We start from the raw sequence: 26,359 nt of genomic DNA, 5'->3' as shown, positions 1-26,359 counted from the left end.
ACACACCTTTAAAAAACAAAACAAGGGGCGCCTGGGTGGCTCAGGGAAGCATCTGACTTCAGCTCAGGTCATCATCTCAGCCCACATTGTAACCACTTCAAGTTGTGCAACTCATTGGCATTAAATGCACTCACAATGTTGTGCATCTGTTTACTTGCATTTGATTGCAAAAGCTATGCAAACATTATTTGCAGAATATGTAATTAGAAAAGTACTGAGAAGCCCAGAGAAGACAGTAATCACTCCCATCCGGAAATAATGTCTGTTACTGTTTTGATTTCTCTATTTCCAGTCTCTTATTATCTGGAATGTTAAAAATAAAATGGGATTTTATTCTAAAGTCGCTTTATCGCTGACCTTTCCCCCATCAAAATGTTGTGACTGCTTTTGTATGTGGCGTCAAACACGGAGGGAAACAGAGAAGAAACTCCAAATGTCCCATAATCCTCTGCTGACATTAAACATCTATATGCATGCCCATGTCCCATGTGAGAAAAGCACACAGTACAGAAAAAGTTAAAAGAAGAAAGAAAGCAAAAAAGTAGAAACTTCTCTTCCCACCTCTTTCCAAAATGATTAACAATTTCATTTTTATATTTTTCAGCACAAAAGTCTGTATGCCCACATCTGTACATCTGCACAATGTCTTTTTATTTCTGTTTTCAGTTTGTCATCTAGCAAAATGTCTTGGAGCTCTTTGCAAGGCCCCAGACACCTCCACTCACCCTCGTCAAAGGCTGGGTGTCCTGCGGCTGAGTGAGGCCCCTCCCTAATCAAAGCCCATCTAACGTGCCCACAAATCTTAGCTCACTTTTGCAAGTGGCCTGAATCCGTAGCAGTGGAGTCACTGCGTTCAAGATTATGTAGATTTGTGCATTTTCATTTAGACTGCTACTGCCCAACTTGTGCCAAGGACTTTTGAGGGAGCATGGAGGAGGGAGAAGCAAGCGTTCCCCACCCCCTCGCCTCCGCCCCCATCAGGCCAAAGGAGGGCACGGTGCCTGACATTTCCAGTTCTGCCTGCAGGGGGCAGCAAGCGACTGCCCAATTCTCCAGCTGCAGGCATCTTTGGTGTTCCGGAATTGGATGAGGGCGTCCAGAAGGGGTAAGCTCGTTGGTGGGGCCATCCTTGACCGGATGAGCTCCCCAGGGAAGAATAGGACAGACTCAGCTGGGGAGGTCTGTTCTGCCCCAGGCAACCTAGGAGCTTTGAAGTTCCTCTCGGGCACTTCCAAGGCTGTGTGCCCTGCAGGAAGTGGCTTGATCTCTTTAACTTTCGCTTTCCTCTTTTATAAACTGGGGCTGCTGCTGCGCGGCGGCGGCAGCGGCTGATAACCACAGCTCATACTTTACGTGGATTTACATGGATCATCTCATTTGCTTCCACGGCCACCCTGTTACACAAACCATCCTGATTTTACAGGTTGGGAAACTGAGGCACAAACTGTAATCCAACCTATGCTGAGTGCTCCATCCTTGCGTTTGTCACCATAGCATGAGGCCATCCGCTGTAAGATGTGTCACTATTTTATAAACTTCGACGACAGCACTTCTCAACCTTTTTTTTTTTTCATTATCATCCCCTAAAGAGAATTTAGTTTAATTTAATTTAATTTAATGAGAGAAGTTAAATGCCAGTGAATAAGTTTTTGTCGGGGAGGACTGAGCTTTGGAGGGCCACGAGCCATCGAAATATCTAAGGTTCTTTCATCCCTTCCCCACCCCTCCCCCGGAACCAATTTTCACCACCTTAGGAGAGATATTGCCCCCATTGATAATTTATGTTCTAAGGAGTAATTGTTCCAAATAAACTATGATACGGTGCTTTTGCTCACTTAAAAAAACTCTTATTTTGTATCCATTTAAAGAGTCTTGAGGGGTACCTGGGTGGCTCAGTCAGTTAAGTGTCCTACTTCAGCTCAGGTCATAGTCTCGTGGCTCGTGGGTTCGAGCCCCGCATCAGGCTCTGTGCTGACAGCTTGGAGCCTGGAGCCTGCTTTGGATTCTGTGTCTCCCTCTGTCTCTGTCCCTCTCCCATTCTCTCTCTCTCAAAATAAATACACATTAAAAAAAAAATAAAGAGTCTTGAGATTTAAATACATAGAGATTTTTATTTTATACTACTCCTGTGTATATATACAAAGAAAATACAATAAATCAGTTAAGGTTTTCTAAAACATTTTCATGCACAGAGTATAACTCACTGAAATCACTGGAAAAATCAACTCTAAGTTGGTAATGTCTGTGCTTTATCACCCAACATCCCCCTATGTGCCATCAAGGACCCTGGTAAGGAGCATTTCTTTAAAAGACTCTTTGTTTCCAAAGAACAGATTATGGAAAGGGAAAACAGTTACCGAGGATGGAAAAACATGACAAACACCGCCTTGCCCCAAAGGATCAAGGTCAACATTGTCGATGATGTCTTGTAGCTATCAAGTAACTCCAGGTCTGATGTGATGAAGAGGTGACGAGGAGATCACCTCACCTCTGAGGTCTTTCCTGAACCCATAAATCCAGTCCATTCACGAGAAAATGCCAGACAAATCAAAAGGAAGGGCATTCTACAAAGTACCTGACTGGTACTCTTTAGGACTATCAATGTCATTAAGAAAAAAAAAAAAAGACCAAAAACCTAAAACCAGATAAAACAAAACAGACTGAAGATCACGAGCCTAAGGAGATATCATGACGACGTGTAACGTAGGATCCTGATACAAAAAAAAGAACATTATTGCAAGTATATATCCATGTTCATAGCAGCATTCTTCACAAACAGCCAACAGGTGGAAAGACCCCAAGTGTCCATCGACCGGATGAATGAATAAACAAAATGTGATCTATCCACACAATGGAACATTAGTTAGTCCTAACAAGGAAAGAAAATCTGACACCTGCTACAATGGATGAACCCTGAAGACATCACGCCGAGTGAAAGAAGCCAGACACAAAAGGACACATAGTGTATGATTCCATTTACATGACGTTTCTAGAACAGGCAAATTCTCAGAAACAGAAAGTGAGATGGTGGGTTCCAGGGACTGGGGGGAGGGGAGAATGGGGACTTGTTTAACGGGGACAGGCTTTCAGTTCTACAGCATGAAAAGTGTTCTGGAGACAGAGGGTAGTGACGGCTGCATAACAATGTGAATGTATTTCGTACCACTGAGTCGGGCGCTTAAAAATGGTCCAAATGGTCAATGTTATGCTATGTGTATTTTACCACAACAAAAGTTAAAAAAAAAAAACAACAGGGAAATAATACAGAGCGATCCCGTGTACCCTTTTCCAGTTTCCCTCGATGGTGACATCTTATAAAACCCTAGGGCAATGTCACAGCCAGGATATTGACACTGCTACAGGCAAGATACGAGCAGTCCATCATCATAAAGATCGGTCCTGATGCACTTGCGTATGGCCACACCCACCTCCCTCCACCCCATCCCTGCACCCCGGCAACCAGCAACCTGTTCTCATTTCTATAATTTAGTCATTTTAAGAATGCTATGGAAATGGAACCAGCCAGTATGTAACATTTTAGGATTGGCTTCCCCCCCCCCCCCACTGAGCATAACTCCCCAGAGATTCCTCCAAGTTGTCACATGTACCCCTTTCATTGCTCAGTAGTGTTCCATGGAATGGATGGACCAGTTTGTTTAACCATTCGCCTGTTGAAAGATTTATGGGCTGTTTCCTGTTTGGGGCTACTATGAGTAAAACGTCCGTTACAGGTTTTTGTGTGAACGTAAGTTTTCATTTCTCTGCGATTGCCCAAGAGTGCCAGTGCTGGGTCATATGGTAGTTACGTTTTTGTTTTTACTTTATTTTATTGTAGTAAGAGCACTTAACATGAGATTTTCGCAATTTTTTTTTTAAGTAGGTTTCACATCCAGCACGGAACCCAAGGAGGGGTCATGACCCTGAGATCAAGACCTGAGCTAAGATAAAGAGTCGGACACTTAACCGACTGACACTTAACCTTCCCCTCAGCTGCTGTAAACCACCATTATACTTTCTCCTCACATAAGTGGAATAAGTTTTACTCATAGTAGCCCCAAACAGGAAACAACCCAAAATCTTTCTGTGATTTGTCTTTCTGTGATTGGCTTAGTTCACTGAGCAAATGCACTCAGAGGCCATCCAAGTTGTTACATACTGCAGAGTTTCCTTCTTTATAAGGCTGAATAATATTCCATTGTACGTGCACACCGCATTTTCTTTCTCTTTTCATCCATCAACGGACATTTAGATTGTTTCTATATCTTGGCTATTGTGAATAATGCTGCAATGAACATGGGAGTGTTGTCTCTTTGAGATCCGGATTTGAATTCTTTTGGACGTATACTGGATCATATGATGGTTCTATTTTTAACATTTATTGATTTATTTATTTCGGAACCACAAGTGGAGGAGGGGGAGAGAGAGAGGGAAACAGAATCCCAAGCAGGCTCCTTGACGTCAGTGTGGAGCCTGATGTGGGGCTCGATCTCATGAACCGTGAGATCACGAGCTGAGCTGAAATCAAGAGTCAGACGCTCAACTAAGCCACCCAGGCACCCCTATGTTTTGTTTGAGAGAGAGAGAGAGAGAGCGAGCGAGCACATCCGCAAGTTGGGGAGAGGGGCAGAGGGAGAGAGAGAGAATCCTAAGCAGGCTCCATGCCCAGTATGAACTCATGAGCGTGAGATCATGACTTGAGCTGAAATCAAGAGCCAGATGCTCTAACAAACTGAGCCACCCAGGTGCCCCTAGGTTTACGTTTTTGAGACACCTCCATACTGTTTTCTATAGTGGAGGCACCATTTTGCATTCCCACACCCATGGTGCGCGGGGTTGATATTTCTCTACCTCTTCACTAACATTTATTACCTTTTGCTCTTTTTTGATAATAGCCATCCTGGCAGTGATATCTCATTGCCGTTTTGATCTGGTTATTGAAACGCAGGACTGGCGTTATGATTCTGAGTTCTACATCCCATATGGCAAGGGGGGGATTGTTGCATCTTATTTATCGTGATGAAGATGGAATTTATCCATACAAAGATAGAATTAATTTACTTATACCATGAGAAATGACTTCTTGGAAATGCAAAAAAGAAAAAAAAAATCCCATCATTGGAGCTGGGTGTCAGAGAGGCAGCCTGTTAGCTGTAATTAATGCTTGCTGAGCTCCTGCACAACACCAGCCTTCTCGCTCTCCTCCAACTGTGTCAAACTTACTCCAGCCTCAGGGTCTTTGCACTCGCTCTTCCCACCGCCAGCGACTCTCTTCCCACTCACTATCCCCTCACTACTCAAATATCACGTCACCAGGGGTGCTTTCCCTTCCCAATCTTTTTGGCCCAACCTCATCTCTCTATCCCTGCCCTGTTTTATTTTTCTTCCTGGAACTTAGCACTCCTGACTAATCATATATTTATTTGGTAGCTTGCCCACTGGAACGTGAGCTCTGGGAGAGCACGGCTTTTGTTCACCGATGTATTATCAGGACCTAGGACAGCACCTGAGACACAGTAGGTGCTCAACAACTAATTGCTGATGGAGGGGCCATATAACCAAATCACAGAGTGTCTGATGGGGTCAGGCATAGGAATCTGGACTTCAACCATGAGGCATGGGGAGCAAGGTCTTTACTAATTAGTTTTGTCATTGTCCTCATTTAAAAAAATGTATTTACATGCAAAAATCTCACCCTTTTTGGTGTACGTGTCTATGAGTTTTGACAAACAAATACAGTCATGTAACCAACACTACAATCAAGATACTAGAACTATTTCATCACCCCTGAGATTCACTTGTTCCCCCATCTGCAGCCCCTGGCAACCATTGATCTGTTTTCTGTTCCTATAGTTGTGTCCTTTTGAGTACATCATATAAATGGAATTATCCAGCAGGTAGCCTCTTGAATCTGGCATCTTTCAGATAGCATGATGCATTTGAGGTCCATTTATTTTGTGTATATCGACAGTTCATTCCTTTTTATGGCTGAGTCTATTGTATGGACGGGCCCCGGGTTTTTTTGTTTTTTTTTTTTTTTATCTATTTCCCAGGTGAAGAATATTTGTGTTGTTTCCAGTTTTGGGTAATTACGAACAGAGTTGCCATCACTCTTCATATACAAATATTTTTAGAAACAGATGTAATTCACATACCATAAAAAATCACCCTTCTAAGTGGGCAATTCAGTGGCATTTATTACAGTCACAGTGCTGTGCAACCATCACCACTATCTAATTCTAGAACATTTTTATCACCCCGGGAGGAAACTCCCCCCACCTTGAGCTGTCACTCCCCATCGCCCTCCCCTGGTCCCTGGCAACCGCTAATCTGCTCTCTGTCTCCATGGATTTGCCTGGTCCGAATGTTTCATACATGTGGAGTCACACATGACAGTGACCTTTTTGTGTCTGGCTTCTTTAACTTAGCACGATGTTTTCAAGGCTCATCCACATAGTAGCATGTGTCAGTGCTTCGTTCCTTTTTATGGCTGAGTAATATTCCACTGTATGAAGGAACCACAATTTCTTTATCCATTCATCTGCTCGTGCACATTTGGGTTGTTTCCATTTGGGGGCTGTTATGAACAATGCTGTGACGAACATTCACACACAAGTTTTTATGTGGACATATAGCTTCACTTCCCTCCACCTCAGAATGAAAATTGCTGGGTCACATGGTAACTCTGTGTTTAACTTCTTAAAGAATCGCTGAACTGTTTTCCAAAGCAGCTGCATCATTTCACACTCCCACCACCAGTGTGTGAGGGTTCCCGTAGCCCCACATCCTGGTCAGCACGTGCTATTGTCTGTCTTTTTCGTTACAGGCATCCTAGTGCATGTGAGTAGTATCTCACTGTGGTTTTAATTTGCATTTCCCCAATGACCAGTGATGTTCAGCATCTTTTCACATGCTTACTCTATATCTTCTTTGCCATTTGTATATCTTCTTTGAAGAGGTGTCTACCCAAATCCTTTACCTGTTTTGTTTTGTTTTAATAGACTTTATTTTTAGAGCAGTTTTAGGTTCACAATGAAATTGAGCAGAAGGTACAGGTATTTCCCATATACTCCTGGCCCCTGCACATTAACAGCCTCCCCACTGTGAACATCCCCCACCAGAGTGGTGCACTCATTACAAGCAATGAACTTACGGTGACACATCATATCATCCAAAGTGTACACGAGGCTTCACTCTTGGTGTTGTATATTCTATGGTTGTGGACAAATGTATAATGACATACATCCACCATTACAGTATCATACAGAGTTGATTCACTGCTGTAAAAATCCTCTGTGTTCCATCTATTACTACCCCCACCCCCAACCATCTTTGCCCATTTTTTGATCTGGGCTATTTGTCCTTTTACTGTAGACTTGTTAGAGTTCTTTATATATTGTGGTGACTAGTCCCTTATCAGATATATGATTTGCAAGTATTTTCTCCATGCTGCGGGCATGAACAGGTTTTTGTGTGCCCGCAGATTTTCATCTCCCTTGGGTAACTACTCAGGAGTGGGATTGCTGAATCACGGGGTAAGGGCATGTTTAATGTCTAAGAAAGCTCTCCATTTTCTGGAGTGGCTGTACCATTTTGCATCACCACCAGCAATTAATGACTTCTAGTTGTTCCACACCCTCGTCAACACTTGATATTGTCAGGTTTTTTTTTAAAAAAATCATCCTAAGGGGGTCTTTAAAGCCTTATCATAGTCCCATTCTACCAGGTGGCTTCACACACTGGGACAGAAGAGAGTTGATGACGCTAGGAAGAACTGTGATGGTCCAGGCCAGGGAGAGTGTGGGGGTGGGGTGGGGTTGGAGGGAGGAGATCCAAGAGCAGTTCAGGGAGGCTGGGCTGTGGAGCTAGAAAAGGCTGAGCAGGAGAAGAAAGTGGAGAGACAGGCGAGACCCAGAGCAAGAAGAGCATGGAGTACCAGGCGAAGGGCTTTTGACTGCCAGGTGTTCTGCCCAAGAGGATTCTGGGTCCCAATAAGGTTGGCAGCTGCTACATTGTATTTACCCGTTGAGGATGTGTGGTGATTACTAGCATACTAAGGGCTCTGACAAGTCCGGCAAAGAAAGAATTCTCTTTGGTATTATTTAACCAATTGTTTCTCAAACTTACACCTTGGATCACTCTTCTTGAGCCATAACATCATCATCATTATCATCTCCAAGCACATCTTGGGACCTCATTTAGCTTGCTCACCCAATTATGCTCCCAGTGCCTAAAACTGGCTTCTAACCAATGGTCAAAAGAAATTGTTTTGATTGCGTTAATGATATTAGATCTTCAGAATGACTCTATGAGTTAGGTACTGATACCTCTCCCCTCTTACAAACGAGGCTTAGAGAGGTCAGGTGACTTGTCCAAGGCCACACAACTAGTGGGTGGAGAGCTAGTATTTGAGCTGGGGTGTGCCCGCAGTCTTTCCATCAGGCTGCCTGTCTCTGGAAGGCGTCCCATGCCCCCAGCCTCACCCAGTGGGGGCAGACGTGCTCTGCTGCTCTGTGACCTCCCACACAGTCCTTCTCGTCCTGGTGGCCATGGACATACTCAGGCTGTTGCCCAGAGAGCTGGGCTGTAACTTGATCTCCCCCAGGCTGGGGGTGATGGGGCGGGTGGGCAGGTGACAGCCAGGGCAGGGAGATTTGCCCAGACGCTGATGTGCAGCAGCCTGGCAACCCGTGTGGCCCCGAGGAGACCAGGGGCTTCGGGAGCTTGTTCCAGAGCCCTGGCAGCGGCCTTCGCCATGGGCAACAAGCAGTCAGTCTTCACTCATGAGCAGCTGGAAGCATATCAGGTAGGGGTGATGCGCTGGGCCCTCGGCAGGTTTGGCAGCCTTGATTTCTTGGCCTGAGGAATGGGGACAGCATCATCTGTCTTGGGTGTGTGGTCGGCAAGGGTTCCTGGTACAGATCGGCGTGCAGAGAGGGGGTGCAGTGGGAGGGACAGGAAGGGGGCCCCCGAGGCAGGCTCTGGGCCAAGCCAATATCTCTCTCCGCAGGACTGCACCTTCTTCACAAGAAAGGAAATCATGAGGTCAGTCTGGGGGAAAGGGAGGAAGACCTGGAAATAACTTTCTATCCGTTGCTGGGTGATATTTGCAATTGGGCGGGATGGGGTGCTTTATGGTGGTTAAAGTGTGAAGGGAGGGATTGCAGCCGTGGTCCGTGGGTGGAGGCGGGGATGGGGAGGCTGAGAAGCCACATCTTGTCATACTGTCACGGCCTCTAGGCTGATAGGCTTGGGCTTTTCCCAAGGGTGATGGGGAGCCACGGAGGGTATGTGAGCAGGGGTGGGGGGCAGGGGCTGGTACGAATCAGCATGTCAAAAAGATGCTAGAAAGATGTCAGAAGGCGTGTTAGAAAGATCCCGCTGAGGCCAGGGTGAAGAGCCTGGCACTGGAGGTTGGGAACCTGGGGGCAGAGTCCAGAGTCGGCTCTGGGCTGTGAAGGTAAATCAATGTAAGGGTGTGTGTGTGTGGGGGGGGTGGCCTGAGGCTGCCGAGTTTCCCTGGCGTGAACGAGAGGGGTTGGTGGGTACCCCACATGACCGCTCAGCCCATGGAGCCATTGTCCAGAGGCCCCAACCCATGAACTCGGAGCGGTGAAACCCTAGCCGGCCGGGGTTCAGATACAGAGTGATCGGGGCCAAGGCCCCAATTGTGTGGGCACCAGATATCCATTATTGATGGGCACACCTTTCACCAGTGAGCCCCATTGTCTGGGTGAGGACAGCTCGCAGGGTCACCCTGGCCATCACGATCAGATTACCCATGGGGAAACTGAGGCTCGCACGGGGGCGGCCCACTCCAGCTCTGCAAGACGGGCAGAGCTGCAAGGGGTGTGAGGGCTGGCGTCTCGCCTGCCCTAAGCTTCTTGTTTGTCAGCAGAATAACTGGGGCTCAGAGGGGAAAGCGGAATGCTCGAGGCCATACAGAAACCCAAACCCGGGCTGTTCCCTGAGGGGGGACCAGACAGGGAACGGACGCTCCAGATACCCCCTCCTTGAGTTCCTAGCCATCATATGACCCAGGGGCTCCTGTCTCCCCCCTCGGAAACAAACCCTAGCAGCTTGGGGGCCCTCTGGCTCATCAAGGATGGTCTCCACAAGGCTGCTGCTCGTGGCGCCCCCAGTGGAGGCAGGGTGTCAGCAGGTGAGGACATTGGAGTGGAGAGCTGGCCTCACAATCCAGGCAGTGCGGGTGGCATTTGCAGTTTTGCAAAATGCCTTTCACGCATAAAAAAAAAAAAAAAAAAACAAAACCTGAATATTGGCCTTTTGTCTCGGCTCTGCCCCGTTTAGGAGACCCTCCCGTTATGGAGGGAGAGAAGCAAAATGTGAGGACGGGGGTCTTTAGAGGCAGAGTCTTGCCGACAATGTGATGGTGTCCAGAGATTCATAGACTCGCTCAGGTTCTCTGAATGCCTGATGCGCTGTCCCTCTTGCCATCCCCCTCTGCCTAGGAATGAGCCCCTACGCGTTCTTCAAAGCCCAGTGTCAGCGTCCCCACTCCAGTCTCCCCTAGCTCTGGGGCCCTCTCTCCACTGTGGCCCTGTCCCCAGCGGGTAGAAGTGCCTGTGTTCGGCTCTGTGTGCTTGAGGACTGGGCTCAGAGCGGATGACTCTTGGGGACCCAGGGTCCTCCAGTGGGTAGTGGGCGGGTGCACGAGTGAGACGGAAGGGACACGTCCTCCCCAGCCCCTCTCCCAGCCCTTGCCGATGTTTCCCTCCCCACACCAGGCTTTTCTATCGCTACCAGGACCTGGCTCCCCAGCTTGTCCCACTCGACTATACCAGCTGTCCTGATGTGAAGGTGCCCTACGAGCTTATCGGCAGCATGCCTGAGCTGAAGGTATGCCGAGGCCAGCGGGCAGGCGGGGGCCGCACTCCTACGAAGCGGATGCATTTTGCAGATGAAGAAACTGAGGTTCAGAGAGGTTAAGACACTTGGTCAGCGTCACACAGCTAGGATGTGAGAGAGACAGGATTCAGAACCTGGGCTGTCGGAACGATGAAATGAGATGAGGCAGGTAAAGGGTGTGGACGGGGCCTACAGCGTGGCGGGGACTCAGGGGATGTCCGTCCTGCTTTGCATAGAGGAGCCATTAAAAATGTAGGTTCTTCTCAGCTGGATGTTTGTCACATAGTTTGTGATGCTGAAGGGGACTCGTGGGGTGAGTGACTGAATAGAGAGGATCTTATCACAAGGGACAGAAACCTTATTCAAGAAAGACAAAATCTTGGGGCGCCTGGGTGGCTCCGTCGGTTAAACGTCCGACTTCGGCTCAGGTCATGATCTCGCGGTTCGTGAGTTCAAGCCCCGTGTCGGGCTCTGTGCTGACAGCTCAGAGCCTGGAGCCTGTTTCGGATTCTGTGTCTCCCTCTCTCTCTCTGACCCCTCCTTTGTTCATGCTCTGTCTCTCTCTGTCTCAAAAATAAATAAACGTTAAAAAAAAATTAAAGAATAAAGGACAAAATCTATTGGATCACGTGAGCAAAAACTCCAGGGGTAGAGCTGGCACCAGGTATGGCTGGAACCAGGGTCTCGACATGCTCAGGAATCTCCTTCCATCTCTCAGTGCCTCCCAGGAAGAGGCTTCAGTCTCAGGCAGCTTATCCTCTTGAGATAGTGAGGGAAGCCCCAGTGGTCGCAGATTTCCTCCCGTCAGCTCTGCAACCAACAGAAGGCAGGGACCTCCATCCCCGTCTTTCAGAAAACATCCCAGGGCAGCCTCTGATTGGCCAGCTTGGGTCACCCTGCCTACTCCAGAGCCAATCAGGGTCTCCTAGTGGATGGTGATCTCTGATTGGCCTCACTCGGGTCATGTGGCTGTGTCTGGAGCCGGAAGGGTGGTCAAGGCCACGCAGACCTCAGGGGCAGAGAGAAGAGTTGCCTGAAGTCCTCTCCTGGGTCCGTGAGAGGAAGGAAGTCTTGGTGGGGAGGTACTTGCAGGTTTCAGGAAGGTGGGTGCTGAGAGCGATTCCACCTGGGGCCCTGAGACCCTGGTCAGGGATGGCCACCCTGCTTCCTGTCCCCAGGACAACCCATTCCGCCAGAGGATTGCCCAGGTGTTCTCTGACGATGGGGACGGCCACATGACCTTGGACAACTTCCTGGACATGTTTTCCGTGATGAGCGAAATGGCTCCCCGTGACCTCAAAGCCTACTACGCTTTCAAAATTTATGGTGCGTGCAGGGCCCGGGGCTGGCGGAGCACGGGGGTGGGGAGTGGGAACAGACCAGGGCTCCAGCCGGGGGCTGTGCCTGCCGCCACAGGGCTTCGAGGCCGTGCGTGGCCCCGTCCTGCCCCACCTTGGTACCTGCTGACCTCACGCCCTTACTCCTTTCCAGCCACGCTGGCCTCACTTTTCCTCCAACACACCAAACTCGGTCTCCCTCTGGGCCTTTGCCTCTGCTGTTCCCTCTGCCTGGAACACCTTTCCCTTGACTCTTTCTTACCTTGAAGTCTAGGTCAAAAGCAGCCTCTGCCCCACATCCTATTTCTCTCTCAGCATGAAGCAGTGCTTCTTAACTTCTTGTTCATAATCTGTTCATTTCTCTTCTTTTTTTAAATTGTATGTATTTATTTGGAGAGAGAGAGAGAGAGAGAGAGGCAGTGGGAGAGGGGCAAAGAGTGAGGGGGAGGGAGAGTCCCAAGCCGACTCTGCACTGTCAGCGCAGAGCCCACTGTGGGGCTCAGTCTCACGAACCGTGAGATCGGGACCTGAGCCAAGATCAAGAATCGACCGCTTAACTCATGGAGCCACCAGGCGCCCCTGTGATCTGTTGTTCATTTCTTACTGACTTCTCTCTGATGAGACCCAAGGGCCGCAGCCGTAACTGTTTTCTTCCCCATCTGTCTCGCACGCCCGGCACATAGTAGGTGCTCAATTAAAGCTTGTTGGTTGGAGGGAAATTTATCACAGTGCCTAGAACATAGGAGGCACTCCCTCGATTCTTGTTGAGTGAATGAATGGCCTCCCAGCAGGTCCCTGCCCAATATTCTAAAGCAAGACTCCAGCAATTGCCCCAGGGTCCTGGGTTCCCTCCGCTGCCTCAGTTTCCTCCTCTGTAACGTGGGGACAAGAGGCCTGCCGCCAGATGAGCCCCCACCCTACATCCCCGTCCATCCTGCGGCACAGACTTCAACGATGACGGCTACATCTGTGCGTGGGACCTGGAGCAGACGGTGACCAAGCTGACGCGGGGGGAGCTGAGCGCCGAGGAGGTGAGCCTGGTGTGTGAGAAGGTGCTGGGCGAGGCCGATGGGGATCACGATGGGCGGCTCTCCCTGGAAGACTTCCAGAACATGATCCTGCGGGCACCCGACTTCCTCAGGTGAACTTCCTGGCGATTTCCACGTCTGAGAGGGGCTCTCACAGAACTAGAGCCCAGACCCCATTTGTGAAAGTTCCTCCATTCGTTCATCTGTCATCTTAGCATTCCCAGCCTCCCTGGCCTCAGTCCCTGCATCTTTAAAATGGGGATAATCGGGGACCCCTTGGGCACGCCCCGTGGGCGGACGCAGCTCTTTGGGCGAATGGAACATGGCTGGTCTTCAACCCTCACTTTTCTGAACATTTTGCAGTGGGCAGAGGGTACAACTGTGCTTGGCAGTCCTGGGTGGAATCAAAGCCCCCACCGGAGGGCTGAGAGCGAGTGAATACAGGGGACGGCCAGCCACCTGTTTTTGTACCTCCCGTGAGCTAAGAATGGCTTTTACATGTTTTCAATGGCGGGGGAAAGATTAAGGAATAGTAACACTGCGTGACGCATGACCTGGATAGGAAGTTCCAATTTCCGTGTCCATCGAGGGTGTTATTGGCACACAGCCACGCCTGAATGTGTACGTACCGTCTCTGGCCGCTTTCTAACTACGAGACCCAGCTGAGCCGTTGCGCAGAGCTGGAAATATCACCTATGTGGCTCTTGACAGAAGAAGTTGGCTGACCCCTGAGTCAGCGCACGGAAAGATTTTAGAGCCATGCCTGGAACACAGCAGGTGCTCAATGTGTGCTGTGGTTGCTGTTGCGGCTGTTATTATGGGCGGTGTCCTTACGTGCGCAGAGGGCCCCCTTCCTCTACCTGGAGAAGCGCGGTTGGTGTCTTAGCGGAGACGCGGATAATGGCAACTGAATGAGCCCTACCACGGACGGTACCCCTGTGTGACCGCGCCCTGTGCATTCGCCCCCTTAGCCCTCATTACAGCCCCATGCGGGAGGGATGGCTATTATCCCCATTTTACGGAGGGGTAAACTGAAGCCCAGGAAGGCACAGCCACTCACTCAGAGTCCCATAGCAAGTCTGGGGCGGAGCCGGGATGTAAACTGATCCAAAGAGATATGCTTTCAGCCCCTGTGGGAGCTGGGGGGGGGGTGGGGGTGGGGGGACACGGCCTGGGGTTTTTGAGAGGATCTGTCTCCCCCCTTCCATGGCTCCTTGCCTATCTCAGGGACCCCCGGCGGGAGAGTCTGGGGGAACGATGAGGGAGGGTAACCCTTCGCCCGATGATACTGACCCTATATCTCTTTGCACCCAGCACCTTCCACATCCGCATCTGAGGGCACCGTGGAGAAGCCGGGTCAGAGGAGGCCGGCGTGACCCGTCACTCCACTGTGGAATCCGGCCTCCCTGGGTTCTGGGAATAAACACATGGCACTGAGTCACATCTGCTTGGAGGATGTATTTTGCACCTTAAACCTGCCGGATGGGAGACAGGAAGCCTGAGATCTCACCTCTGCCCTCACTGTGTGGGCTCCCAGGTGTGGCTGCGCCCTCTGTGGGCCTCGATCTCCCCATTTACACAGGAAAGGGGCTGACTTCTAGCTCTCTGTCCGCTGTGAGGGCCGGAAGTGCCGGGTAGTCATGAGTCTCGGTGGACAGAGACCAGATGTGGAGGTCAGGTCCACGCGATCTCACCCCAGGGCTGCCCAACGTGGACCCCTTCTCCCAACCTCTCAAGTCCCCTCTCCCCCCACCCCCCGTCCTGGAGTTTCTCAAGGGGACCAAAGCTTTAACTCCTTGCCGATTAGAACTGCCAGAGGAGGCCTCGGGGAGGGGGGGGGGGCGGGCAGCAACGTCATTCACTGAGGCTGGCACCGTACTTTACAGTTTACGAGGCACCTGTCTCTCTGCCATTGCACTGGCTGCCTATGACATCCCAGCGGGGCTGACCGAGAAGCAGTCACCCTTCATTCAGGGAACAGAGTGATCTGCCCAAGGCCACACCTCAAGTTTTCTGCAAAGGCAGCCTTGAACCCAGGCCCACCTGTGCCCAGATCCCAGACATCTACGCTTTGCAGATTTGAGAAGCCCCACACTCACTCCACTTGTGGTCGCCCTGGGGCCCCATCGATAGCCCCAGTCAGTCCAAAGAGTGCTCATTCCTGCAATCGAGACTCGCCCCCAGGGACCTTCCACGTGCATCATTTCTAGACCCCACTCCCACTCTCCAACCTTCACCTACTAAGCACCTTCCGTGAGCCGAAGTCTCAGCTTTCTTGTGCATCCTGCTGGTTCATCCTGAGAACGAGGGACTGCTTGCGCCTCTCCCCATTTTCCAGATGAGCCCGCAGGCCCAGAGAGGTCTAGTGACTTGCCAGAGGTCACACAGCCCTGTGACCTGGGACTTCCTCCAGAGCTCGCCACCAACCACAACCCCGGGCTTGCTCTCCTCCTTTAAAGGAAAGAGGCTCGTAAGCTTCCCCTAGAGCCGATGTCGATGTCTGCACTGTGGGCCAAGCCCTCTGCAAGTCTCACCTCCTTCATCGGCAGGGAACCCCAGGAGGAAGGGGTGAGCAGCTCCATTTACAGGCGAGGACGTACTTGGAATTGAGCCACGCGCAGGGGACGTGGGGAAAGGGCGCCACCTGACCAGCTTTCCAATCCAGGCGCGGACACCCTGTAGCTGGGTGACCTTGGCCGCGCCTCTCCTCCTCTCGGACCCTTAGTCTCCTCTTTAAAGTGTGCAGCATGAGCCTACCTGCTGGGTCTGCTTGGGGGTGTAGAAGAAATCATGAACTTGGCACCTACTGTGCCCCTTGCTGTAACTGATAATTACTATTCGAGTAACCAGGTCACCCCACTGGCAACGGCAGGGCCGGACCCGAGCAATGTCTTTATTACATTTTTCAGGTTCCTGCGGGCTGGTGGGCAGACAACCAGGGTTCCGGTGTGAGCAGCCCCTGGCAGCAAGGGTCCCAGAGCCAGGGCAAAGCTCTAACAGTACCCAGGGGCAAAGGGTGGCGGCGTGAGGTACTCTTCAGGGAGCCAGTCCCTCTGGGCTTCTGCCAACCCTTCTGTCTCCGGTTTGGATGCTTTTGAGGACAGGGCCCTCATTACCACTCGGTGCCAACTCCTGACCCTCGGGGTCACCTTGCTCCCGCTGGCCAATCTTGAGGCCTTCCTGGAGGGGTCACCTCCGTCTCTCAGATCCTGGGACTGTGCGGGACTTGTGAGGGACGTGGCCGCAAAGTGGGCTGTGGAGACGTCGTCTTCCCAGTGTGTGTCACCTGGCCTGGCCCCTGAGCTGTGTGCCAGTGCTGGTGGCCCAGCATTCCAGAGCGATGACAAGTTCACAGGTGCCGAGTGGGGTTTCAGCTGCTGCTGGACCCTCTTGCCCATCTCGGGGAGCATCCTGAAGTTTCTCCAGAGTTTCTGGCAGGCCTCCTCAAGGGGGGCTTTCGGGGGGCAGGAGGAAGTGGCCTCCTCCTTGGGGTCTCTGCTTGTCTTTGCCGATGGCCTCCTTCCCTTTGGCCGATGGAGCAGGATGGGCCTTCCTGAGGTCTGAAACCAAGCGCAGGTGAGACCTGGGGCCATCCCGCCCGCCAAACCTCTGAATCTGCCCTGGAGGTTGGGACACGGGTCCCACTCAGGCATCTTGGGGCTGAGAAGGACCCCGGGTGAACCCAAGCCTGACCCCACCCCCCATCCCTCCCATCCCCATAACCAGCTTCACTATCCCCACCCCCCCTCCAGGGATTGGCAAACTTTTGTCATAAGGGGCCAGAGGGCAAACGTTTTCAGGTTCGTTGGTCATACGGCCTCTGTCTCATTCCCCAGCTCTGCTGTTGCGGAGCAAAGCGGCCAGGGATAGCACATCGACCAGAACATGTGCCCGTGCTCCAGGAAAACCGTATGGACGTGGAAATTTGGCTTTCGTCCGACTTTCACGAAGTAATATCGCATGAGATATTTTCTTCGAAAGCATGAAAGCCATGCTCAGCTCATGGGCCACTGGGACGCAGGGCCATACGGAAACTGGCCAGATGTGGTCCTCGGGCCCTAGTTTGCTGACCCCTGATCTACCCGGCTGTTCAGGCCAAAACCAGGTGACGTTTGTGGCAGATGGCCGACAATGCCGCATCCGTATCCCTCTGCCCTGGGCACGCAGGCGCCCCCAGCTCCGCTCCCAAATGCCAGCAGTGGGGACTCTGCTTGGGGTCATTCCTTGGCCACACCGGCAGGCCACAAGTGCCAGAGAATTAAACTCTCCCAGGAACAGCGCTTGACCAGTGGCTACTGGAAGCTGGAGGATCAATACCCCAGCTCCTCACCCCTAGGGTGGGATAACTGAAGTGCCCAGTTCCACGCAGGGTCCCAGACTTCCCCGGGAGACTGAGCCCTGGTTGCCTACAGGGGAACCTGTTCGCTAAGACGCCCTTCATTGGCTCCCCCGTGGTACTTCCTGGGATCACCTCCCAAACAATGGAGGGCCCAGGGACTCAAACCACGACAACGTCCAGCTTCTCCTCCCCCTCCCCCTCCCCCTCCCCCTCCAAGCCATCGGCAAGCTCCCTTCCAAAATGTCCCAAATATCTTCTTGTTCCACCCCTAGAGATCTTTTTCCGGTCCCTCCCACCTGGACAGTCCCTGCCTCCTTCCTGCCACCTCTACCATTGCCCCCAGGCACCCCCTTCTGCAGCTGGCAGCCACAGGCTCTCCCATGGCGGGTCCCCGTGCACACCTGGAATAGAAGAACCCCATGTCCTCACCCTGGCCCCGAGGTCCTGCGTGATTGTCTCCTCCTGATCCTGGCCCCTTACTTCCCGGTGACCTCCTCTGCACTCACCGCACTCTATCCGCACACTGGCTTTTGTTGTTCTTTTGTTTTCCAAACATACAGAGCCTCAGGACCTTTGCATGTGCTCTCTTCCCTGCCTGAAACACCCTCCCTGCATCTCTGTGTGTGGCTGACTCCTCCTTATCCTGCATGTCCCAGCCCTATGCCATGTCCTCTGGGAGGTCTTCCCTGACTGCTCCCTTCACGCTTTAGCCCCACACCCGCTGATGTTCATCGCACTGGCCTGTTTGATTTCCACTGCTGCTGGAACTTCCCTGCTGTGTGGGGGGTTAGGGGCTCCTGAGGGTCCAATCAGCCCTGAGGAGATGGGATTCGTTCATTTATTCATTCACCTACTCCACAGATTCATTAGTGGAGCACTTAGGCATATGCACGAGACAGGGTGGATAAGCTAGCCAGACAGATTCCCAGGTCTCTCAGAGCTCAGTCTGATAGGGAAGGCAGACAGGAAACATGAAAGCCAACAAATAAACAAGACGTTGTATATCGTGAGGAGTGCTCCGCAGTGCGTAAACAGGGTGATGGGATGGCGAATGCAGAGAGGATTACTTTCAGCCGGGAGCTGGGGAGGGAGACACTTGAGGAATTGAAGAAAGAAGCCGGGCATAGGAAATCTGGGGGCAGAGCGCACACAGCATGTGCAAAGGCCCTGGGGTGGGTGCCACCAACATGTGCAAAGGTCTTGGGGTGGGACCAGCACATGCAAAGGCCCCGAGGTTAGCTTGATGTGTCTGAACAGCAGAAGGGATAGCAGAGGGGCTGGAACTGGGCCGGGATTTTAGTTGCAGGGTCCTGCAAAATCACCGGAAGCTTCTTTAGTTGGAGCTATAGGATCTAATTGTCGCTCTAGAAAGTCTCCTCTGGTAGCTGTTGGCCACCGCTGCTCCAGCCCCTCCCGTGTGGGAGATGCCAGCTTTCTGTCACATACCTCCTCAGGTGCAACTGTGGAACAGGAGGAAGGGTTCTGATGTTTGCTGGGGCCATGGGTGGGGCTGGTGACTTCCTCAGTCAATGCATTGGAGTAAAGGAAGAGATCCTCATAATCCACGTTCTCTGGATCCTTCTGCGGGGCAGAGGGGACTTGCAGCTCCGCCCCAAGGAGGGGGACGCGGTGGTCCCGGACAAACTGGGGGTGGTGGGCTCAGGAGCTGCCTTGCCCACAGCCCTGGTCAGGAAGCATGCCCCTCCCACGCTGGCTTTTGAGGGCTACACCCCTCTACCCCCGCTATAAGCCTTATAGGGAAATACTCTTTTCCTATAGATCGGCCAAGGTTATACCCCTCGCCACCCGCACATGAGCCCTTGGAAAAATTAGCTTGGGGAGCTGGGGGGGGGGGGGTGCGGGCAGGGTACAGGCAGGAGGGGTGGGGCCGTGGGAGGACAGGGACCACGAGAGTGACAGAAACACAAGAGGCTGGATGGGATGAGTGGGAATGAATCTGGGGGCTTGGCCCCAGCAGGGGGCGGGGGGCGGCTATGACCCGGGGGGGGTCGCAACCCTCACCTGCCCACAGGGCTGTGTCAGCAGGTCCCCGTGTGGCCGCATAGGCCGCTGCTGGTGGAAGGTGACCAGGGCGTGCAGCGAGGCATGGACCCTCTCCTCCCCAGGGATCATGAAGCTCCCATCGTCCAACAGCTTCACCATGAAGTGGCGGCAGCAGCTTTGGGCTCTGGGGAGACACTGCTGGGGCTGGGAAATTCCGTTCCTCCTCCTTCCGTCCCCGTCTCCCAGCCCTCGAGCCGCCAGCACCAGCTGTTCAGGCTCCCATTAGCCTTCTGTGCTTTTCAGCCATGTGACACTCGGTAAGTGACTAACCGCACCATGCCTCAGTTTCCCCATCTATAACCTGGGGCTACCAAGGCTAACCTCCGGGGTTCTTACAAAAGTGGAATAAGCTACTGCAGACAAAAGCTTAGCTTGGTGCCTGGCGAGGGTCACATGATCAACGGAAATGATAATAATGAAAATTTGAGTCAGGCCCCAGGCTAAGGCTGTATGCCTGGCCCACAGCAGGTGCTGGATAAATGCTCTGTTAATGAATGGATGCACTTATTAACGGCCCACTATGTGCTTACTATATCATATTTAATTTTCGCATTGAGACTCTGAATTGATTTTAGCATTCCTATATTAGAGACGAGGACTTTGAGGGAGGCACAGATAGGTTGAGTAACTCGTCCTAGGTCACACAGCCAAGCCTTTGACTGTGTGACTCGGGCCCTAAGGTCTTCTCCCTGTGGGCCCAGCTCTGTTGTGGGGCCATTGGATTTTTTATTCCTCTGGCCTAGAATCCTTTTGAAAAGTAGTCTGTGCGGCTGAATCTTCTGAGATGCCAGATCAGCTTTTGAGGCCTTAAGGAGCTGGACTGCCCTGAGTTTCCCTAACACGTCCCTCTGGGTGGAGTCAGAGAGTTGCCAGGTAGATGGGGGTGGGGGTGGGGGCTGGTTAGGCGAGGGCAGTAGCCACTCTTGGGCTCCCAGCAGCCCCTGTTTTCAGACACACAGGCTCAGTTACCACCAAGCCCCCATATGCTGGTCACAGCCAGACCCGCAGCTGCTCATTGCAGCCAGAGTTGGCCAGAACTTTTCACCAGTTGCTCTCTGAGACATGGTGGCATGAAGCTTCCCCCTCCGAGGAAGCCCGGGAGCCCTCCTGCCCCCTCCCTCGTCCCTTGCCCAGGCCTTACTTGTAGGACAGCGTGTAGCCCACGTGGCTGTGACTGACCCTGATGAGAAAAGATCCCAGCGGCTGTGACTCCAGCAAACTCTCGGCATCCCTGGAAGAACACACACGGGAGGGAGACGACTGTGACCCAGCTGTCCCGCGTACTGGCCAGACTCCTGGTGCACCCGTCATCCCGGTACTGAACAAACCTAAAATCGTGTTTTCTTCTCAGCTGTTTCAGACCTTGGGACGTTCAGGGGCAGGGGTGTTCCCAGCTGTGGTGGGAGGCCTCTGATGACCTTGACCCCAGGACAGACTTGCTCCCATCCCCCACAGCCCCTGCCTGCCTTCCCAATGCCTAAAATACCCCCACGAAGGCATCTTTGGGTGGATCAAGGTGTCATAGGTGACAATGCCTGTTCTCCGACGCGTTGGAATTCAGACCCCAGCTCTGCTGCTCATCAGCCGTGTGGCACCTGACATCAGTCCCTTTCTGACCTTCAGCTTCCTCAAGGGGAAAGTAAAACCCTCACTCCCAGGACTGACGGGAGAGCAGATCAAATGTGTGGAACACGAGCGTGAGAACTGCTCACCAAATGCTATGATTACTACTCCTATTATCTGGGGATCACAGACAGGAAGGTGGCCTTCTACGGGACAAGCTGGGGAGCCTATGAACCCGAGCTAATCCTGACTACGGGTAGCTACTGAGCACTTGAAATGTGGCTGGTCCGAATCAAGATGTCCGTTCAGCCTGCGACACCAGATTTTGAGCACTTAGTACAAGATAAAGGAGGGCTTACTAAATTATCAATGAGTTCTGAGTACTCCTATTGAAATGATACTGGGTGGAATAAAAGATAGGATCAAAACGAATGCCACCTGTTTCTTTTTACTTCTTTTGCTCTAGCTACTAAAAGCTTTAAAATTACAACGTGTGGCTCACATTGTATCCCTACTGGCACACCCCAGACCTCAGAGACAATGCCTGCTTCGTCTTCTCGGTGGCTTTCACAATGTTCTCTCAATTTCCCGCACGCCAAGGGAGGCCATACGCAGTCTTTTCTCCGTTCATTTGGAACCAAGTGGGTGACTAATGAGGTGAGTTTGTTCATGGCCTCAGAACGCAGCCCAGTGTGGAAAGTCCAGAACTCTGTCCGGTGTGGACATGCTGCTCATGTCCCTGATGCATTGAGAGAGAGCAGCTGTTTGGGGGCCCTGTGTGAAGAAGGATTCTGAGGCTGCACCCTGCCAGCATTGCTTGGTGATGCCTGGCCTTGGGGGAGGGGTGCCTGGCAGTGCTGGGGTGGTGGGCACTTGTGGAGAGAAAGCTGAGGTCCAGAGATGGGAAGTAACTTGCCCTGGTCACCCAGTGAGTCCACAGAAGAGGCAGGGTTCAAGCGTCCAGGGCCTGAGGGCTCTTTTTTTTTACTCTCTTAACACCCGGAGCTGAGCTGAGCCCAGAATCCTGCAGAAAACCCACCCAGGCAAGGAGAGAGGGTGAAGGGCAGGGTAGAAGGTACGGGTGTGTCCTCACTCTCTCGAGATGGCACCATGGAACCATGCAGGGACCCCTCCTTGGGCCAGCTGGCCCACCTGCGTCTGCACGAACCAGTCCAGTCGTGGGGGCAATGGCGGGGGCAGCTTTCCGGCTTCGTTCATGGCTTCCTGGGGAGCAGTTACCTGGCAGCAGGAGAGAGAAGAGAGAGTCACGCCTGGTCCACCCCCCATACTTTGCTCTATTACAGTTCTTGGTGCCTCCTCCTTTGACAAGTCCTCTAGCTGGCCAGGGCAAGGGGCTTGTGTTTCTTTCTTTCTTCCTTTTAAAAAAAATTTTTTTTAAGTTTATTTATTTTTGACAGAGACAGAGAGAGACAGAGCATGAGCAGGGGAGGGGCAGACAGAGAGGGAGACACAGAATCCGAAGCAGGCTCCAGGCTCCGAGCTGTCAGCACAGAGCCCGACATGGGGCTCGAACCCACAGACTGTGAGATCATGACCCGAGCTGAAGTTGGATGCTCAACTGACTGAGCCACTCAGGCACCCCGAGTTCTTAACAGTTTTAAGCTCAAGGTAACACCGGACTTTGTGAGCCAATGACAGGGAGAAAAATAATAGTACCGATTTACAAAAGAGTATCAAATCAATGCAAAACCAGCAATGGGGTCAAGCCCTTCTGGATGGTCTGCTCATGACCCTTTATGCTCACCCTTAACCGTCTCCCTAACTTGGCCCACCCCTCCACTCTGGCCCTATCTAGTGTTTTAATATTTCAGAAGGTCGTTGTTACTATTTCCAGAGGGTGGGGACATATTGACTAACTCTGTCAATATTGACTTTCTTCCACCTGAAGACAGATGCTGAGACTGCCCTCCAAGGGGAGGCCCAAAGAATTCTGGGACAAGTAAAATTAAAGAGAACTATTAAGAAAACATTTAGGGGCGCCTGGGTGGCGCAGTTGGTTAAGCGTCCGACTTCAGCCAGGTCACGATCTCGCGGTCCGTGAGTTCGAGCCCCGCGTCGGGCTCTGGGCTGATGGCTCAGAGCCTGGAGCCTGTTTCCGATTCTGTGTCTCCCTCTCTCTCTGACCCTCCCCCGTTCATGCTCTGTCTCTCTCTGTCCCAAAAATAAATAAACGTTGAAAAAAAAAAAATTTAAAACATTTAATAGGGGTGCCTGGGTGGCTCAGTCGGTTAAGTGTCTGACTTCGGCTCATGGTTCGTGGATTGGAGCCCCGCATCAGGCTCTGTGCTGATGGCTCAGAGCCTGGAGCCTGCTTTGGGTTCTTTGTCTCCCTCTCTCTTTGCCCCTCCCCTGCTGTGCTCTGTTTCTCTCTGTCAAAAATAAATAAACATTAAAAAAAAAAAAAAAACAGAAGAAGAAAGCATTTAATAAAGCAGGTGACAAAGCAATTAAGAACCTGCAATCAGAGCCAGATAGCCTGGGCTCAAGCCCCAGCTCCCCAACTTAGCTGCTGTGTGACCTTGGGTAAGTCACTTAACACCTCTGTGCCTTTATTTTCATCTGTAGCTTGGGGACATGATATTTAGCTGGGAAAGTACAGGTGGTACAGAACTAAGCACTGGATGTATATAATAAATATTCGTGAATCCACTAATGGCTAGCATGGGGTTGTGTACATAGGTTTGTTCTTTGTTCTACCCGGGAGAACTCCTACATATCCTTTAAGACCCAGCAAAAATATCCCCTCCTCCAGGCAGCTTTCCTGTCTCTTCTCTTAGTCAAAGCCCTGGCGCCCTTCTCTGTCTCCCACTTTCTCCTCTGCTCCTACCTAAGCTTTGCCTCCTGGAGCTCAAGTGTCTGTGTTCAGTGGAAGCCTTGACAGTTGGCTTTTCTTTCTCTACCGCAAGTGCTTGACTTAAGCTTTGACTGCTAAGTCATCGGCTTTAACTGGATGAAGTCTATCTGGGATAAACACATTGCCAGCCACAGAACTAGATAAAGAGCCAGGATCCTCCCCGTCTCCCCTTCCCCCACCACGTCCCCACCACCAGGCTCCTTTATTTTAAAGATCCTGGTTGATTTAGGTAACTGGTCATTGGGTCGCTTTTTATTTTCCCTTCTTTTCTTTCTTTCTTTCTTTCTTTCTTTCTTTCTTTCTTTCTTTCTTTCTCTTTCTTTTCTTTCTTTCTCTTTTTCTTCTTTCTTTCTTTTCTTTCTTTCTTTCTTTTCTTTCTTTCTCTCTCTCTCTCTCTTCCCACGCTTTAAATTCTCTTATGTTTTAAATTCACCAATAGGGGGTGGGCCCCAGAAACCCTCGGCCCCCACCCTCGCCCCCAATACAAGCAGAGCTCCAGGCACATGTGTGCTGGCTTTCTGTCTACTGGTTACTCACCTGCTTATCTTGTACGCTCCGGGGCTGGCAAGCAATAGATTTTCTTTCTTCAGAGTTTCCAGAGGGTTCTTGCTGATGTGCAGCTTGTGGTCATGACCACAGGGGTCCATCCAGCTGTAATTGGTTTGGCAAGGGGAGATATGTGTGGTTAGCTCAGGAGGCCTAGGTGAGCGCCCCCAAGGCTGAGACTTGCACAAAGCATTGTGTCTGGCTCTGTCTCCCCCATATTAAGGGACTCTAGGGATGGGGCCCAGGGCTAGCTTCTTTCAGATTTTTCTGGGTCCCCAGCACTACCTGGCACTGGGCAGGGACAGCGAGGGGGCAGGGTGTTTGCTGAGGAATAACTGTCTAGGGCTGAATGAATCTGCACTAAGTTTCAAGCTCCTGACCCTGGCATTGCGGCTCCCCTATCTCCTTGCCCCCGTATTACAGCCCTAAGGACATCCTCGCTCTACTCAAAACTGACCAAGCTCTCTTCCCCTCCACACCTTCACCCATGCTGTTCCCCTGCCAGGAAAGCCCTTTTTCCAGCTCCATTGTTCAAAGGAAACTGAAAATTCCTCCCGCTTTTCTGGGCTCTGCCAGCCCTGTCCCTCCTTCTGGCCCCACCTGGGCCCCATGCTCTGTCTTCTAGAGGTCTGGGATGGGGCTGAGGCTCTTGGGGTCCCGGGCTCGCCCGGCAGGGGGCAGGCACAGAAGTGAGCACGTGGCCGGCTGAGGGATCCCCACCCGGGCACGTACCTGGGAGACCCCTGGGCAGCCGAGGCTCTTACTCTCGCTGTGCAGGGAGCCTGCAGGAACCTCGGTTTCGGTTCAGGGTCTGCACGTCAGCGGGGGTGGGGCTGCTGCCCCCAGGGCTGTTCCTGTTTCCTTAAGCAGGTGAGCCCCAGGGGCGGGACCAGGACAAACCTGGTCGCAAGTGCTGTCCGCAGTCCACAGAACTGCTGAGCTGCAGGTGGAGGGAGGTCCCTGCTCTGTGAAGGCCGTGACCAGCCTTTATTGAGCACCTACTGTGTGCCAGATCCTCGGGGGACAGAGAGGTGATCCCAAGAGGTGCAAGCCCCACCCTCCTGGCTTCCAGAATCTAGCGAGCAATGAAGAATAAGAAATTAAGTGCTAATGTCTCAGAGCAGACAGACTGCTGGAAGGGGGAACGGGAGTTGCAAGAACCTCAGAGGGGGCTTCGGTGATCGGGAGGAAGCGGCACTTAGGGACAGAGAGGAGTTCACTTGATTGAGGGGTGCAAAAAGAGAGGGCTCTAGGAGGCGGCTCTGAGGCAGCGTCAGGCCTGGACAGGCTGGGGCCACATTGTGCTGTCCTCTGTAATGAAACAAAGCACCGTCTCTAAAATGGTATTTTATGACCGTGTTGGCAGAGAGTCCAGTCATTTTTTTTTTCCTTCTGATTTTAAAACACCGCAACGGTCTGGGTTGCCCTACGCACAATGTGGGCCCTGCGTGGAGGAAATAGCGCTGAACGGGTCAGGCAGCCCCGGATGTGTGCTACAGCTCCTTCCCCGGCACATGGGCAAAACCACTTCCTTCTCCTTTTTCAGGCAGAAAGGGGCTGAGCTGGGGGCCTCTCCTTGGGCCCATCGCCCTGGTCCAGGGTCAGTGGCCTCCCCACCTCGTGCCCCAGGGGTGGGGGTGGGGGGGCACGCGCCTATCCTAGAGGCGCTGTCACTTTAAAAAGCCTGGCCATGGGGGTCTCATTTGCACGAAGTTCAGTCTCCAGAAACGTAGGGTGTCTC

General features: G+C 52.0%; 2 protein-coding genes across 6 annotated transcripts; one reads left to right on the top strand and one right to left on the bottom strand.

Annotated features, from left to right (window-relative positions):
• Positions 1–8,617: 8,617 nt before the first annotated feature.
• Positions 8,618–14,668, top strand: CIB3 (calcium and integrin binding family member 3). Of its 4 annotated transcripts, XM_030303363.1 has the most exons (7): positions 8,618–8,803; positions 9,008–9,042; positions 10,746–10,857; positions 12,045–12,192; positions 13,149–13,234; positions 13,595–13,707; positions 14,546–14,604. In XM_030303363.1, the coding sequence occupies exons 1-6, from the start codon at positions 8,666–8,668 to the stop codon at positions 13,667–13,669; spliced, it is 594 nt and encodes a 197-aa protein (XP_030159223.1). In that variant the 5' UTR covers positions 8,618–8,665; the 3' UTR covers positions 13,670–13,707; positions 14,546–14,604. The 4 variants fall into 4 exon arrangements, with proteins under 4 accessions (XP_030159223.1, XP_030159215.1, XP_030159209.1 ...); XM_030303355.1 differs by lacking the exon at positions 13,595–13,707 and having other exon boundaries at positions 14,546–14,668; XM_030303349.1 differs by lacking the exon at positions 13,595–13,707 and having other exon boundaries at positions 13,149–13,344; positions 14,546–14,663.
• Positions 14,669–16,074: 1,406 nt separating this feature from the next.
• On the bottom strand, positions 16,075–25,963 carry HSH2D (hematopoietic SH2 domain containing). 2 transcript variants are annotated; one of them, XM_030303286.2, is made up of 7 exons: positions 25,351–25,963; positions 24,610–24,723; positions 22,291–22,436; positions 20,776–20,865; positions 19,593–19,758; positions 19,017–19,151; positions 16,075–16,791 (listed from the first exon to the last, which is right to left on the bottom strand). In XM_030303286.2, the coding sequence occupies exons 3-7, from the start codon at positions 22,413–22,415 to the stop codon at positions 16,225–16,227; spliced, it is 1,083 nt and encodes a 360-aa protein (XP_030159146.1). In that variant the 5' UTR covers positions 22,416–22,436; positions 24,610–24,723; positions 25,351–25,963; the 3' UTR covers positions 16,075–16,224. The 2 variants fall into 2 exon arrangements, with proteins under 2 accessions (XP_030159146.1, XP_030159156.1); XM_030303296.2 differs by lacking the exon at positions 25,351–25,963 and adding an exon at positions 24,904–25,327.
• Positions 25,964–26,359: the final 396 nt, after the last annotated feature.

The sequence above is a fragment of the Lynx canadensis genome, chromosome A2, assembly GCF_007474595.2.
Source record: "Lynx canadensis isolate LIC74 chromosome A2, mLynCan4.pri.v2, whole genome shotgun sequence".
Lineage (NCBI taxonomy): Eukaryota > Metazoa > Chordata > Mammalia > Carnivora > Felidae > Lynx > Lynx canadensis.
This window is presented reverse-complemented; position numbering and strand designations above follow the sequence as displayed.